At 36.9% G+C, this 14,461-nt stretch overlaps 1 protein-coding gene across 2 annotated transcripts in view; it reads right to left on the bottom strand.

Moving 5' to 3' along the window:
• Positions 1 to 266: 266 nt before the first annotated feature.
• PTAR1 (protein prenyltransferase alpha subunit repeat containing 1) overlaps positions 267 to 14,461 on the bottom strand; it is a 35,830-nt gene continuing 21,635 nt past the window's right edge. Inside the window, exons 6-7 of one of the 2 annotated variants that reach the window (XM_039710059.1) lie at positions 9,883 to 10,199; positions 267 to 9,334 (exon numbers count right to left, since the gene is read on the bottom strand). In XM_039710059.1, coding sequence (XP_039565993.1) covers positions 8,989 to 9,334; positions 9,883 to 10,199 — 663 coding nt within the window. In that variant the 3' untranslated portion in view covers positions 267 to 8,988. Of the gene's footprint in view, positions 9,338 to 9,882; positions 10,200 to 14,461 lie in introns of both variants that reach the window. The other variant, XM_039710058.1, reaches the window with a different exon arrangement.

Here is a 14,461-nt window from a genome sequence, read left to right as displayed (position 1 = left end):
TATATTGCCAGAAAGAAGAATCTTAGAAAGAACTAACTCCTGTTCATCTCTCTCCTTTTATTAAACAAAGGCCTAGGAAAGCTTCTGAAAAAGGCCTAAGTGTCAGTGTTTAAAAGAACCAAAAGTAAGTTTGCTATCATCACTTAATTCACAAGAGAAGATGAAGCTCCTGTCAAAGGAAGATTAGCAGAGATTAGCAGTAATTACAAGGGGTGTCTGTTGCACAATGAATGAAAATGGAGTTCAGTGTTGTCACAAAACAAAGGTTTTTTAGGAGATGAAAAGTTTATTTATAAACTGCCAACATTTAACAAAAACAATATTACACTATTTTCCATTTTCTACAGAAATACAATAGCTTATAGCGGTGCTTAGTCCATTTCATCACTAACACATATAAAAACAAGTCTGCTGATAAATAAGTGAAAAAAATCTGTTAACCAACCATCAAAATTGTACCTGTAAATTTTGGAAGACATCTGCATAGAATAGTTAGAATTGTAAGGGTGCTCTTTTTTATTTTGTAAGTAATTTTGTACTACTAGGATATGCAAAAATTTAATTAACATGCAATACAAAATACTTGAGATAAACAAGGTAAAACTCAGTGTGCACAAATGGAAAACAGTGCTAAGATGCCCTTCTATGTTTCTAACTAGACATCAGGAAAATGCATGTTTTATATGGTGGATTTTCAAATATCCTTCACAGCAAAACCAGTTTATAACAATGAAAATCTATACTTGGCCAGGCTCCACTGAAGGAGGACTAAAGTCATGGTGGAAGTTATCTAATTCTAGATAACAACAAATAATTGTAGAACATCTCAAATCAACATTATGTAGATGCATTTTACAAAGCAGATTAGCTATTAACTAGTGATAAGCATTTGTGGAGATGGAAGGGTGACAAATGTGCAATTTATTGTTGACCATAATACAGAGAGCACGCCTGGAGAACAACTGAGCAACACTCAGGCCATCCACTGTTCATTAAGACATTCCTGTTCAATATTGCATCAGTTATCACCTAGCACTTAAAAGCTCACCAGTCATCCCTAAATATCTTGCACAAACCTCAAGCACTGATATCTATCTGCTATTGATATGCAATACTTCCAAAACTAAAGTGTTATCCTGGTTTGCACACAGGCACATTGTATGAAACTTTTTGCCACTAGCAAAGATGAAAAATCGTGGAGGTAGGGAGGAGAATGGGGAGTTTTGAGCGGGGGCAGGAGGTGGAGGAAACTGGGAGAGAGAAGGAAAGGAGAGAACAGAGGGGAAGAAAAAAACAGAGGGGAAAAGGAAGCTTCCTTAGCTACTGATACCCTGTAGTACCCCTAGTATTTCTCTAGCTGCCCTGTTAAACCACTAACATTCCAGAACCATAATGGTTCCTTTTCCACAGTGCTAATGAGTATATACTACACAAACTGGTTTTTTAATTGAAGCCATAAATACAACCATTTGTGACAGACAAACAAGTCCCTTATAATTCATCACACTAAATACGTCATGGCTATCAGGTAGAGGCTGGTACTCTCTCCACAGCATGGCCTGATCTGAAGTCAATGAAGTTGGTAGGAATTTCAAAACTGATTTCAATAGATGTAAAAATAAAGCATTCAGATCATAAACAAATAACCAGATCCTGTAAATTACTTCTATACAAGGACTCTGGTGGGTTTATTACTTACTTCTTTCTGAAATAATGAACACCCAAATTAAGTAAACCAAGACTGCTCATACTTACTCTTTCTGTCTAGCAGCTAGTAAGAAAAAATGAAAGAAAAAAAAAAAGAAAACTAAGTATATGAGAGAAGCTTTTTTAAGCTTTGCATTTAGGATAATAAACAATACTTTCAGTAATGCCCTGTAATTTCAGGTGCTCATTTCAGGACACTTGGAATGAATCACATTGTCTAAGAGGAAACAGGAAAGATGCTAGCATTTCCCAGTAAAATTGCTTCATTTAAGGAGAGGTCTCAAATCAAATAATTCAAAATCAGAAGACACTCAAAATTAAGAGTAATTCTGAGAATATTTTATGTGATTTATTTTAACAAAATAACGTGAGAAAAATACTGAAAACAAAGTACCAAAAAGACTACTTGTTTGTTTTTAAACACCAATTTAAGTCATTAGTTATACTTTTCTTAAGTCTCCTATGATGCTAAAGCACTCATGCAAAACATACATGTGCATTTCCTTTCTTGAGAACTCATGAAAAGTATCCCCTGGGTATTGACTGAGCACCCCCAAATTTTCCCCACTTGCAAGACCTGACAAACTCTTTCACAATCTCAAATACTCTCTACAAGCACTTGGAATAACACCACCACTAATGATTTGGTTGGTGTGTGCAGGCATTTGCCCAAGTATAACAATAATCAGGCAGATTAAGACAGAGAGGAGAAGCAATGGATCTCACTGCTTTCACCAGACAACCTGGCACTGACCCTGCTAAACTCAGACTCAGACTCAGGACTGATCATCCATGGAGGGGTCTGTCAGCAGGTAGCCAAAGGTGGATGATTTTTGCAGTGTTCACAGGACATAAATACAGTTCCGCCATCCATCCATTCACACATACATGCACACTTACTGTGGGAGAATAAATATAGATAATTTATTCACAGATAAATTCTCTACTGATTACCCCCCCCCCAAAAAAAAAAAAAAAGACAATAATCCCCATCTGACAGGAATTCATCCTATGACAAAGTAAGGCCAGTGAAAAACAAACAATGCTTTACATTCACTATCCTGTATAACACTGGTCATTTAGCAGATTACTTTTCAGTGTCTTACTGTCCTGTCATAATTTTACTCTTTCTGCTACAAAATTTATGATTTATCTAATTCATCTTGAAAATCTACATAAAATTTACAATGGTCACAACTGTGCATCTGAGAAATTTTCATAGAAAAAATATTGCAAAATATTATGTTCAAAACTAGTTGTATATCCCCCTAATTAAAAAGCTATGAGAATTAAATATTTTTGCACAAATCTTGATAAAATAAACATTTCCCTACATAGAATAGTACTTTGATGAACACAATGATATTACAAAATTAGAGTTTATTGGCTCACTTGAACACTGTAGTGCTGTCACTACCTTGGATCTTAATGCTACTTCAAAACATTTAATAAGACCTCTATTGATTATATGAAAGTAACAAGATTATATGAAGTTAAGTGTGTTCCCAAGTACACCTTTCAGTTTTAAATGTAGCTACTTCAAAAAAGAAAAACTGATACAAAAGGGAATGAACACAGTAGGTACATTTTGCTTTCTAAGAACAAATTCTGGTACCTCTTATCATTTATGTGATTTTTTTAACAGCAGATTAAAAAAACACATTCCTTTTACCTACTCATTACATGCAGCCATTCAGCAAATCTTACCATATTAATGATGTACCAATTTAATAACTTTATTCACAATGAACAGACAGGTGTACCTCATCCATCTTTGTTTAACCATAATTATATGCCATTCAGAAAATATCTCATGAAGAGAACACGCACCTCACTGTGGGTTCTCCCCACCTCTGTCTATACAGTAGCATGTACAGCAGGTTCCAGATGGTGCAGATAAAGATATTTAACAAACCAGACTTCACTTAAGAATTCTGTTTTCCAGAATAATTCTGTTGCATGTAAGAGTTTGACAGCTATCAAAAAAGATTTAGAATCCTAATAAAAGGTTTTTAAATACTGAATCTAAGACCTATGGTGCATCAACACAGATGCTGTAAAAAGCTTCCCCATCATTACAACATACTTTGAGATATAACTACTTTACTGAATATTACTAGGAAACTCAGAGAATAAATCAAACACTGTCAGGAGCTTCTTGCAAGACTGCAACAGCAATTCAACAGAATAACAGTATGAAGCAGATGAGATGGTGAGGTCTACTGTATATTACTGGGTACAGTGTTGGTATGTGGGTAGATTATAAAATACTATGCTAGACAAAAAAATAGTAATTAAAAGCCAGTTACATGTTTAGCTCTTTTTCCTTTTTAATCAATAATTATAAACTGTAAAAATGCACCCTAATTCACTATAATAGACTATGCCCTGAGAAGTAACATTACAAGCTAAGCAAAAGCCACTAGGAAGTGTCAGATCTGCAGTTCAAAAGCGTAATATATGGAATTCCCTGGAAGCATAATTCCTCCATTTTTGAGCACCAGAGTTGCTTCTTCAGAGGAAAAGACAAATGAAAATTTATGCTAATTCTAGTTTTTCCAACTTTAACTACAGTATTTTTTCTGTTCTCTTCAAACTGTCCCTGGAAAACTTGATAGATTGACAAAGCTCTTGTTTTTCACATCTGAAAGAGGACATAGGCCTAGCATGAGGTTCTGAAATAACTGAGCCTGATGAACTCCACTAACGGTCATCAGTCAAAGTACTTTTTGGGAGGTAGTCAAGAGTTACTCAAACATGAAATTAGGCCACCTCACCAATGTTTTGCTACATTCTTCTTTGCTGGTTGGAAGAATAGAGAAGAGGCTGAAAAGAAACATACCTCTGACTACACAAGGAAAATTATCATAGACAGGGACACTGAACTTCCTTCGAAACTAACTTGAATGTTAAGTGCATTTGAGAATTGGTGAGTTACACCCTATTTTTTGTACCTGACACTAATGAAATAGTAAGATCTAATTACACATATCTCTCATCATCCAATGAGTGCAAAGTTGCATTTGAAGTGACATCTATGTTTCAGTGTCAGTTCATTGCTTTTTCCAAAATTGCTCTATGAGACACAATTCAGCAGTTATGAGTTTTTCTCTCCATATTGTAAGTGCAATGGTTCACCTCCTACTAGATTAAAAAAAAAACAAAACAAACAAAAAGCACTCTTCCCTTATAGAAGGCAAAACAAAACTAAGCAAACAACAACTTGTCCAAAAATTTAATCATCAAATCTCTAATGACTCACAACCTAAATTATTCTCTGGTACTCATATTTTGCTCAATGTATTATATGTTCTTGAAAAAAGTATGCTTTTTGAGTCTGGTTATGCAGACAAACCTTCCAAAACTCTTTCTTTCTGTTCATCAATATTATACAGTACTGTTTTAAAAATTCATTAACTATCTACTTAGGAAAAAAATCATTCCCATCCATAAAGTCTAGCTACACATTCTAATTAAGCAGCACTAGAATAAAACTAGAAATGCCAGAAATTTTCATTATAAGACAAAAATCTAAGGTTTCTCACTATATTATCACTTTGCTTATTTGTCTTAAAGCATATTACATACAAGGTAATTAATCAAATAGCATAAACTGACAAGTTGCTTTATCCCCTATTTAAATGACACATGGATTTTGTATAAAGAATATGTAAGCGGTCAATAAAACACAAATATGCACACATGAGTACATTAAGAATATTAATCAGAGCAGCTGTAACAATGCATTCCAATGACTTCATACAAGTTCATTATTGTAGCTGTCTTTAATGCTGCATGTTTCTCCAGTGACTGTAACACACAAGACAAAAAAAATGCCAGTGAAATAACAGTAACTGTATTTAGCAGCTGAGAATTTACCACGTTAAAATGTGGTTCCTTCTGTTCCAAATTCTGTAGTTTCAAATTACATTTGTTCCTCGAAACCCTTTGTTTCCAGTACAAACAAATTTCCATAAAGACTAATCCAGTGAACAAAAAGAATCAATTCAAATGACACATACTACAGCAGAAGACAAAATCAGGAAAGATGCTGTACTTTACATTAAGATGTTTAAAGATGTACAAAGTTTGATTTTGTATTTGAAGAAACTTCAGAGAGAGAGCTTTGAATTCTGCAGCTTTTGCTGGACATTTTCTCTGCAGGAATGCTCACTGACTAAATTATTAGTCTCTGATCTCTGAAACACAAAACAGCTGAAATGCCTTATGCAAAGTAGCCGTGCTCATTAACTACCAATGGCCTAAAGCCACTTTCTATTTTTCAAGCAGTGCCCAAATGGGACTCTGCAGTAACACCAAGTGGTTGACAGGTATGCTGCAAAGATCATAGTTCCAGAACTTCACATCAGTTTTGAGCTTAATGCAATATGTTAGAAGTACCTCTTCAATAGTTTCATGCATGAGGCTTCAGGACAGGTCGAAGCAATTTAGATATTATTTTCCTTTATATAATTTATATTGTTACTGTTAAAAAATTAAAGCTCAAATTTAACAACTTGCTTTTTGCATTTCCTTCAAACAGAAAGATAGGACTTGTTTCAATTTCACTATTTAGGTTTTCAGGTCTGCAAACATTTCTAAATGTAACTATTCCAACTGGATTTAAAAAATAGAGTGCAGGGGAATATTTCCATCGGGTGCACTTTAAAAACCCACACTCATGGGTTAACTACAGCCATCACTGTTTTACAAAAGCAGTAAGAATATCAGCATCATCTCTAATCAGAGTTCTCAGAACATTTTCAAGTACTAAAATTCAATGCAACTCTATTCAGTTACATAGGACCAAATCTTGTCATCCTACAAGAATGCATCACTTGTGCTGACATGAATAGGAACTATACACATGTATATGAGGGCACCTGCTTAAATGTTTATGATGTCAAGTACAAAAGAACAGAACTTCCACAGTACAGCTGTGAGAATGCTAAGACTCCAGATTATAGCCTGGAAGAACTATATAATGAGTTTCAAGTCGGATTCTAATATTAGTATTTTCTTCTGAAAGCCAGTCTTTCCAGTGCAAGAAGAGATAATCTCTTCCCTTCCACAGTTCAAGAAATGTGTCTTATCATGCTCCCACTTCCAAGATTGCTCCTATCACTAATATTTTTCTCATAAACATGTACATTTTGCCAAGGTAAACAGAACACACAAATACATTACAAAGTAATCTAAGACCAAGAACCTGATCTTTAATACACTGCCCCCTTGACTTCAGACTTTCCAGGTTCATACGAGTCATTAATGTTAATCAAGCTGACCCAGGCTACTACACATAATTTAACATATCATCCACCTTCACTAAATATCAGGTCTCCTGGGATGTGTAAAAGCTCTTGCTCAAGTTAAGTTCTTAAGTTCAGACTCCTGTTTGTACTTGAACCTACCCATTTGTCAGTGATCATTGAGGCAACATCCTATGACAAAACCGGGCTCTCAAGCCAATCCCACACCTCCTTCAGACAACAATTGTTTTCTGCAACTAAAACCATCAACCAAACCACCACAGCATCCTACAGCACCTCAAAGCTAACGTATGCATATAATACGTGCATACATATGGAGAGGCAGGTGTAGATGCCCTCTGAAACAAAGCTTTGACATGGAGATGCTCAAGCCTGGATCAGTCTTATTTATGTACTGTAAACAGTATAGTGTACATTTAGAAATGACATTTTTTGCTACTTTTGTGCCTGAAATGAATCATGAACATACTCTCAAAGACTGGAGATGGTCTGTTTTCATTTTGAAATGCAAGAGCAAACTCCATTCATCAAACTATATAGAAGTGCAGGAACTTCACATTTTGAGTGCTTTTTTGATTCAAAGTGACATCTTTTGAGCAGGCCACCTGTGCTTCTTCCTCCCTCATTGTTTCTCTCTCTGCCCAACAAAAACAGCATCATGAAACTTATGGTCAAGAGACATATGGGGCAGAAGATAAATAAAGCAATTATGGCAAGGACACTAACTTGAAAATCTAATCCCCCCAGAGAATAGTCTGCATTTAAGAGAGGCAATGTTGCAATTGTATGGACTTCAACAGTTATAGAATATTTTCCCTGGGTCTGTGTACCAGCACAATTCTACTAGTGTAAAAAATCCCTTTTACAGCAAATTCTAAGGAAATGACAAAATACACCATTCATAATTGATTTCAAACTCCCTTAAAATTTACAGTCACGTAAACAGAGATGTATGGTTGGAGTTGGGCTCTTCTTCAAGAGTAAAAATAGAAAACCAAAACAACAAAGACTGAAGCTCTTCAAAAAACAGAAGGGAAGGGTTAACTCCTCCTTGCTGTCACTCATTTTTTTAACTGTATAGTCTCAATCATCAGTTGGAAGAGCTACTTTTTACTCCATCCAATATTGGACTTGTAGGGTCTTGATTAAGCTCAAGTTATCAATGTGTGATTTGGCAGGGTGAGAATCTGTAGTGTAAAAAAGACATTCAGAAATGTGTATCAAATGTGATTAAATCTAGATTGTTGAGATAAAATAAATAAATAAACACCAAGTAAGAAATTAAGGTAGTCTGTTTTAAGAAAATGATTCACAAATACAGCCATGGCTGTGGGTGAACATGTGTTTGAACTATTTTCTGCCACATTTTCCTGTATCTGCTTATCAAGACTTCAACCTTACAGACTTTCCTATCAAGCTAACATGACAATTTATAAGCAAACAAAAACCATGTTAAAATATTAAAAGGCATCACAGCTCCAAAACTGTTACTGAAGCCTTCAGAAACAAACACTGTATTCTGGTGTTCTACCAAAGACTGCTATACAAAAACAATAGCACTCATCAAATATAGTCTGGATCCCGTAAGGTATGATGCCATACAAGAACAAAGTGGGAACAGGTTTAGCTGATACTGACAGATTCTCCCATTTTCTCAGACACTCTGTTTCACAAGCATTTCAATTTTTTTTCTTTTACCTCTTTTTTTTTTTTTATAGTCAAATGATTCAGAGTCCACCTTAATGCAGAAGTTAAAAAAAACGAAAACGTCATGGTAGGAAGCTGGTAAGAGTGATTTCTTTGAGAGATTAAGTAACAAACTGCATTTGCTTACTAAAAACATATGCCAGTTCTTTAATAAAGTGACAGATGTCTGAAATTTAGCTTTATGACTGACGATTAAAAGAGAGAGAAACACAGTTAGCTAATACTTGCAACCAAGACATGCATTTGTGTCTGAAAAGAGAATATTGCACTAAGAGAAGAACCCTGAAAGCTTTTGACATTTCCTTCACTGACCTAAAAAAGTAACTAACCATTTTCTATAGGCCGTAGCAAACCTGGCTTGGTCTACATCCCTACAAGTTGATAATACTTTATCAACAAACCGGAATTCCATTTCTGGACCAAGAGAGTCCTGCACAGGAGCACGCTTCAGGCGTTTTGTTTCTTGGGTATAACCTTGTTTGCTGCTGGGTTCATTCAAACCATCAACATCCATAGCTTGTGCCATGTGACTTTTTGCAGGACTGTGGTGGGAATTATTCAGACTTTCATCACTGCTGTCCACAGATGATAGCACTCCACTCACGAGAGGAAGTTTGTTGCTTAAGTGCTGCTGAAGGTAGAATACACACCTTCTTCAAAGGAAAAGAAAAGAAGAAAAAAAAAAGTCATGCATTGAAAATAACCTGCTGCTGAACTGTTTCAATTCATTTACCATCCCACCAGATTTCCCTCATAGATACAAAATCTGCTGTCTCTGCACACACTGTACTAGAAAGGGCTCCATGTCACTTTGGCAAATCTCTTGTTACTTACTCAGGAACTTGCACCCAGCTAGTAAAACAAACATTTTCTGCACCCAATCTTCTGTTGACGTTTTGTTCATTTTTTGGTGTTTAAACATTTAAAGTGTGAGAAGGCTAATTACCAGCATCTTGTGTCTCTTGCACAAATTACAAGGTCAAGTGGAGCTTACACCACAAAATATTTAAGCCAAATCAAATTTCCCACACAATAGCTCTGATTATGCTCTTGAACATTTTCCAAATGCTTAATACATAGTAGCTTAAAAACCTTTTATTGAGTGGTACTTCCTAAAACCAGAACAATTTGTTTGGAAATACCATGTGAAAAATCATCCACAAACCAGAAGGAAATTATTTTGACCAAGTCCTCTTACCTGTGACACCACAATGTTTCATGCCCTGGGTAACTATCAATCAGTTCACTGCAGAGTTCCATCTCTTCATCTAAATGGCGGGCGAGATCCGCACTTTGCTCCTCTGCACAGGCAGCTTCTGTCCCTTCACTCTCTTCCTCCTTCTGAACGCTAGGGTTTTGTTCATTTACCGCTTGATTTTGTACCAGAATGTTTTTGTCAGTCACCGTTCTACGTAGCAAGGAACTGAGTAAAAACTGGCGGTAATGAAATCCACTATGGTCTGAGACGTGCATGGATACCCAGTATTTAGTGGATGAAAGTTCATCGAGGAGAACCTGAAACAAAATGCAGGGACAGTTACCAACCAGTATAATGGAGGAACTTACCACTATGGCTTCTGCATTAAGGTAATCTCTTCTTTGGGGATTTCAGCCACTGTGGTAAAGTTTAAGAATACACAGAAAAAAGAACTATCACTGAGCCCTTTCTACTATGTGTTGAAAAGTGTCTTGGCATCCCTGCAGAAAACCAATTAATACTTCTTCCAAACTGAGAAAAGATAGGTTTTTCAGAAACCTACCCACAAGCTGAGTGGGAAAAAAATCCAAACCACTTCTGAAATAAGCAGTGGTTTAAGAATCTCAAAACGGTTAGCAATAAATACTATTTAGAGGAGGCACAAACTACACTGCTATTAGCTTTAAGAATTTTACCAGTGAATCTAGAAATCTACCCAGTGGATTGTGTGTGTCAGAAGGTAGATGAGTTGCTTAAAAGGAAAAAAACCCAAACTTAATTTGCCCCTGATTTTCCATGAGAGAATGTCAACCATAACATTATGTTTAAAGCCCTAGAGCTGGTGAAATACAAAGTACTTGTCCATAATCAGGTTTCTTGATTTTAATACTGAAGAACCTCAAGAAAGGCTTTCACAACAATTCTGGTAAATACTTAAATTGCCAACTGTAGCTCTGTTTTGAACACTTCTGGCTCCTGTGAATTGTCTCTTGATTCTGAGTGCTTTTAAACTTTCAAAATTCATTGCTGGGGAGAAATGCAAGTTTGGCTCCCAAACAAAGCTTTTACTATGCTTTGCTTTCTCTATTAGAGCCAGTGGTTTGTTCTTTTTTCACAGGCCTTAACTTCTTTCCTCACACTGCTTCTCCACTGGAGCTTAAACTCCAAAGAGATTTCCAAAGAGATCAAAACTACCATTTTCATTTACTTAATTTACTTCTACTTTTGGAAGTAATCTTAATAATCTTATGTTATACTCTTGCTTTTAACCTCTTCTCCTAAGCCACCTACACCACTTAACAGGACCAGCTGATGCAAAACAACTTTCATAAGTAGAAGTCCTTCTTTCAGATACTGCAGCACAAAAGCCACAGCCTCCCACAAAGAAAACCACAGGAACACACAAGGCTAGCTATATAGCTTTTTAGGGGCATCTGTTCTAAAAGAAATTGGAGCAAATACAATGCAAACAGTGTCTTCTACCCAAGATAGTCATCATGTTTTTCTAAATCTTGCCAAAAGATGCATCACCATCCTTTTGGAGATCAGCAAACTGAAGTGCAGTATTAAGTAACAGTCCACACACAGGGTTCTTAAGGGGACTAAAACTCCATGTTCAGATCTGCAATTTAAACCGTAACATCAGCTTTTCCTTTCTTCATAGAATTGAGCTTAGTATTTTAAACTTCCGAACTTCAAAATTTATAAGTCTAAGAACATAAGGCTCAGAAAAAGCAGATCAGCCTTTATTCAGCTGTGATTGGTACTACACACATTTATGCTCAACTGAGACCTTGGAAGAATCCAATTCATTTATTGGAAATATTTATAAGCTACAAATTTACAGGGGAACATCTTAATTACGCATTTTAACTCTCTGTACAAAGGGAACAAAATTACTCCCAGCCTTACTCCTTACCTGAACCAGAACATCTCTTTTAAAAAAGCAACACAGAAGACTGCCATGAAAACTTCTTCAGATCTATAAAAAACAGCCTCCTACCTAGGAACCTCAGATTACCAGTGGAAGGTGCTTCTAACAACTGGAAGTAAAAGACAGCTGATGTCTGAATTCTGAGAGGTTCTTTCATACAAAGCCAGCTTTCTCCATTTCTATCTCTACCAGTACAAGCCCTTGTACAAGACCTTTGCCACTGTTCTGTGAAGAAAGAGGAAACTATATGAAAATAACTCCCTCCCCACTCTTGACAACCTCTTTTCTACCTCTGGTGGTCAGCTGGCTACCATGGAACTGGCAGCCTTCCCCAGAACATGACATGTGTGCTCAGTGATCTTCGTCTCCACCTCTGGGTCTGCACTCCCTCTTACACCCTTCCTGACCGTGTGTTTGCTTGTTTTAGAGCACTTTTCCAACCATAAACTGCAGACCTGAACTTCCTCCTTGGTCTGGGACACTGGGGAAATGAAAAGAACTGGGGAAACAAGCTTTTAAGGATAACTAGATAAATATAGCAATGTCCACTCACAGAAACTAGCACTTTTGTAGAACCAGTCATCTAAGAAAAAGCCAAGGCATTACTGGGGATGGATACAAGAAAAACTACTTTGTGTCTCATGAACATGCTGTCTTCTGGGCATCACACAAGAGAGGTGTTGTGTGACAATGACAATTACCCCACTACTTGTTAGCTTGCTTGTTTTATTGTAGGGTCTGATCAGTCAATCTCCATACTGTAACTATGAAATTGAGTATTCCGATCTAAAGAAAACAAAAAAGTTTGTCAATCCTTGCTGAACTACACCCTATTTTTCTATCTGCATAATTTCACTGAAGCATGGTGTGTATGAATTTTCAGTCTGTACCCCTACTACTTTTACCCCAGTTCTCTAACTAATTATCAATTACACCCACCTTTTAGTAGGTATCTGGAGCCCATGATCTAACCCCACTAACTCTACAGCCATGTGAGAAATCTGAAATTGGGCTTTCCAAGGCAAGTACTCCAATACCAGAAATATTAGACTAATTTCAAACAATCTATTCTTGACAAATTCTTGATTTATATTAATGAACACTATTTAAAGACTATGTAAACTTGCTAATGCCATTTAAATTCTGCAGTTAGAACAAACTGAAATTTCTATATTGAAAGAAGATAATGTTTTTGACTGTCTAGTGCAAGAAAGCAGAACCATCTATATCCTTTGAGTAAATTTTCCTACTGGGCCACAACTTTCTTCTCTAGCATTTTAAATCTTTTTCCCAGAGCTTGAGATGAGATTCAGTATGCAGCAGCATTAGGATTATCAAACCAAAGGGAAAAGAATAACCAAAATCCTATTACACAGCCTACCTCTTGAAATCCTCCAAAGCAGGTCAACAGCTTTGTTAATGATAAACCTGTTTTGAGAAGTCATATTTAAATGACAGTACAACATACAATTTATATTTCTGGGCCTCTGCTTCCTTGTACACTTCAAACTACAGGCAAAGTTTGTATTACAGCAGAAATACCACTCCAATTAATATACGTACACCTTAATTTCAGGCAACCTTGCAAGAACTAAATGGCTATAGAATCGGTGACTGTTTTATCTGTCAATTTTTCAGCATGTTCTAGTCTTGCATCTTGTTGAAATTTATCATACATTTCAGATATTCAAACACAGAAATTGCTGAAGGTGTTACATGAGACACTGTGCCAGTAAAAAACCTCTAAAGAACAGAAAAGCCAAGGCAAAGCCAGACAGGCCTTGGCATGAGGTGCAAAGAATAACAAGAGGGACTGTGTAAGTAGACATGTCACAAAAAAAGACCAAGGAGAGTGAATGCTCCCTAATAAACAAGAATTGGTGGCAACTGATATGGAAAAGGATGAAGTACTGCATTTGTTGTCTCAGTCTTCACTGGTAGTCAGGCCTCCCTCCCACTTCTCTCTATTTCCTGATCCACTACATTCTTGTGTGGGAAAGCAAACTCCCTCCCAGCATAAGCAAAGAGCAGGTTCACAACTAGAGAAAGCTGAACAGCCACAAGTCTATGGCATCTGAAGATCCACATTACAGAGTCCTGAGACAACCGGCTCATGTTGCCAAACCACTGTCCACCGGATCTGAAGTCATGGCAGCTAGGGGAAGTCCCCACTGACTGGAAAAAGGGAAACACTGCCCCTATTTTCAAAAAGGGGAGAAAGGAAGACCCAGGGAACTGGAGACCAGGAAACCCCACCTCTGTGGCTGGCAAGATCATGGTGCAGATCCTTCCAGAAGAAATACTAAGGCACCTATGAGACAAGGAGGTGACACAAGGCAGCCAGCAATCATGCCTGACCAATCTGGCAGCCTTCTACGACAGAGTGACAGCAGTAGTCAACGAGGCACCTATGAGACAAGGAGGTGACACAAGGCAGCCAGCAATCATGCCTGACCAATCTGTCGTAGACGACAGAGTGACAGCAGTAGTCAACAAGACAACCAGAGAAGACTAATAGATGTCATCAATCTGTGGAAGGCATTCAATATGGGTTCTACATGACATCCTTATCTCCAAATTCGAGACAGATGGACTTGACGGAAGGTCCATTCAGTGGGTAAGGAACTGGCTGGATGGATGCAGCCA

The sequence above is a fragment of the Passer montanus genome, unplaced genomic scaffold, assembly GCF_014805655.1.
Source record: "Passer montanus isolate IOZ18808 unplaced genomic scaffold, ASM1480565v1 scaffold222, whole genome shotgun sequence".
NCBI classification, from domain to species: domain Eukaryota; kingdom Metazoa; phylum Chordata; class Aves; order Passeriformes; family Passeridae; genus Passer; species Passer montanus.
Note: the sequence above shows the minus strand (reverse complement) of the source record. Positions and strands in the feature narration are given on the sequence as shown.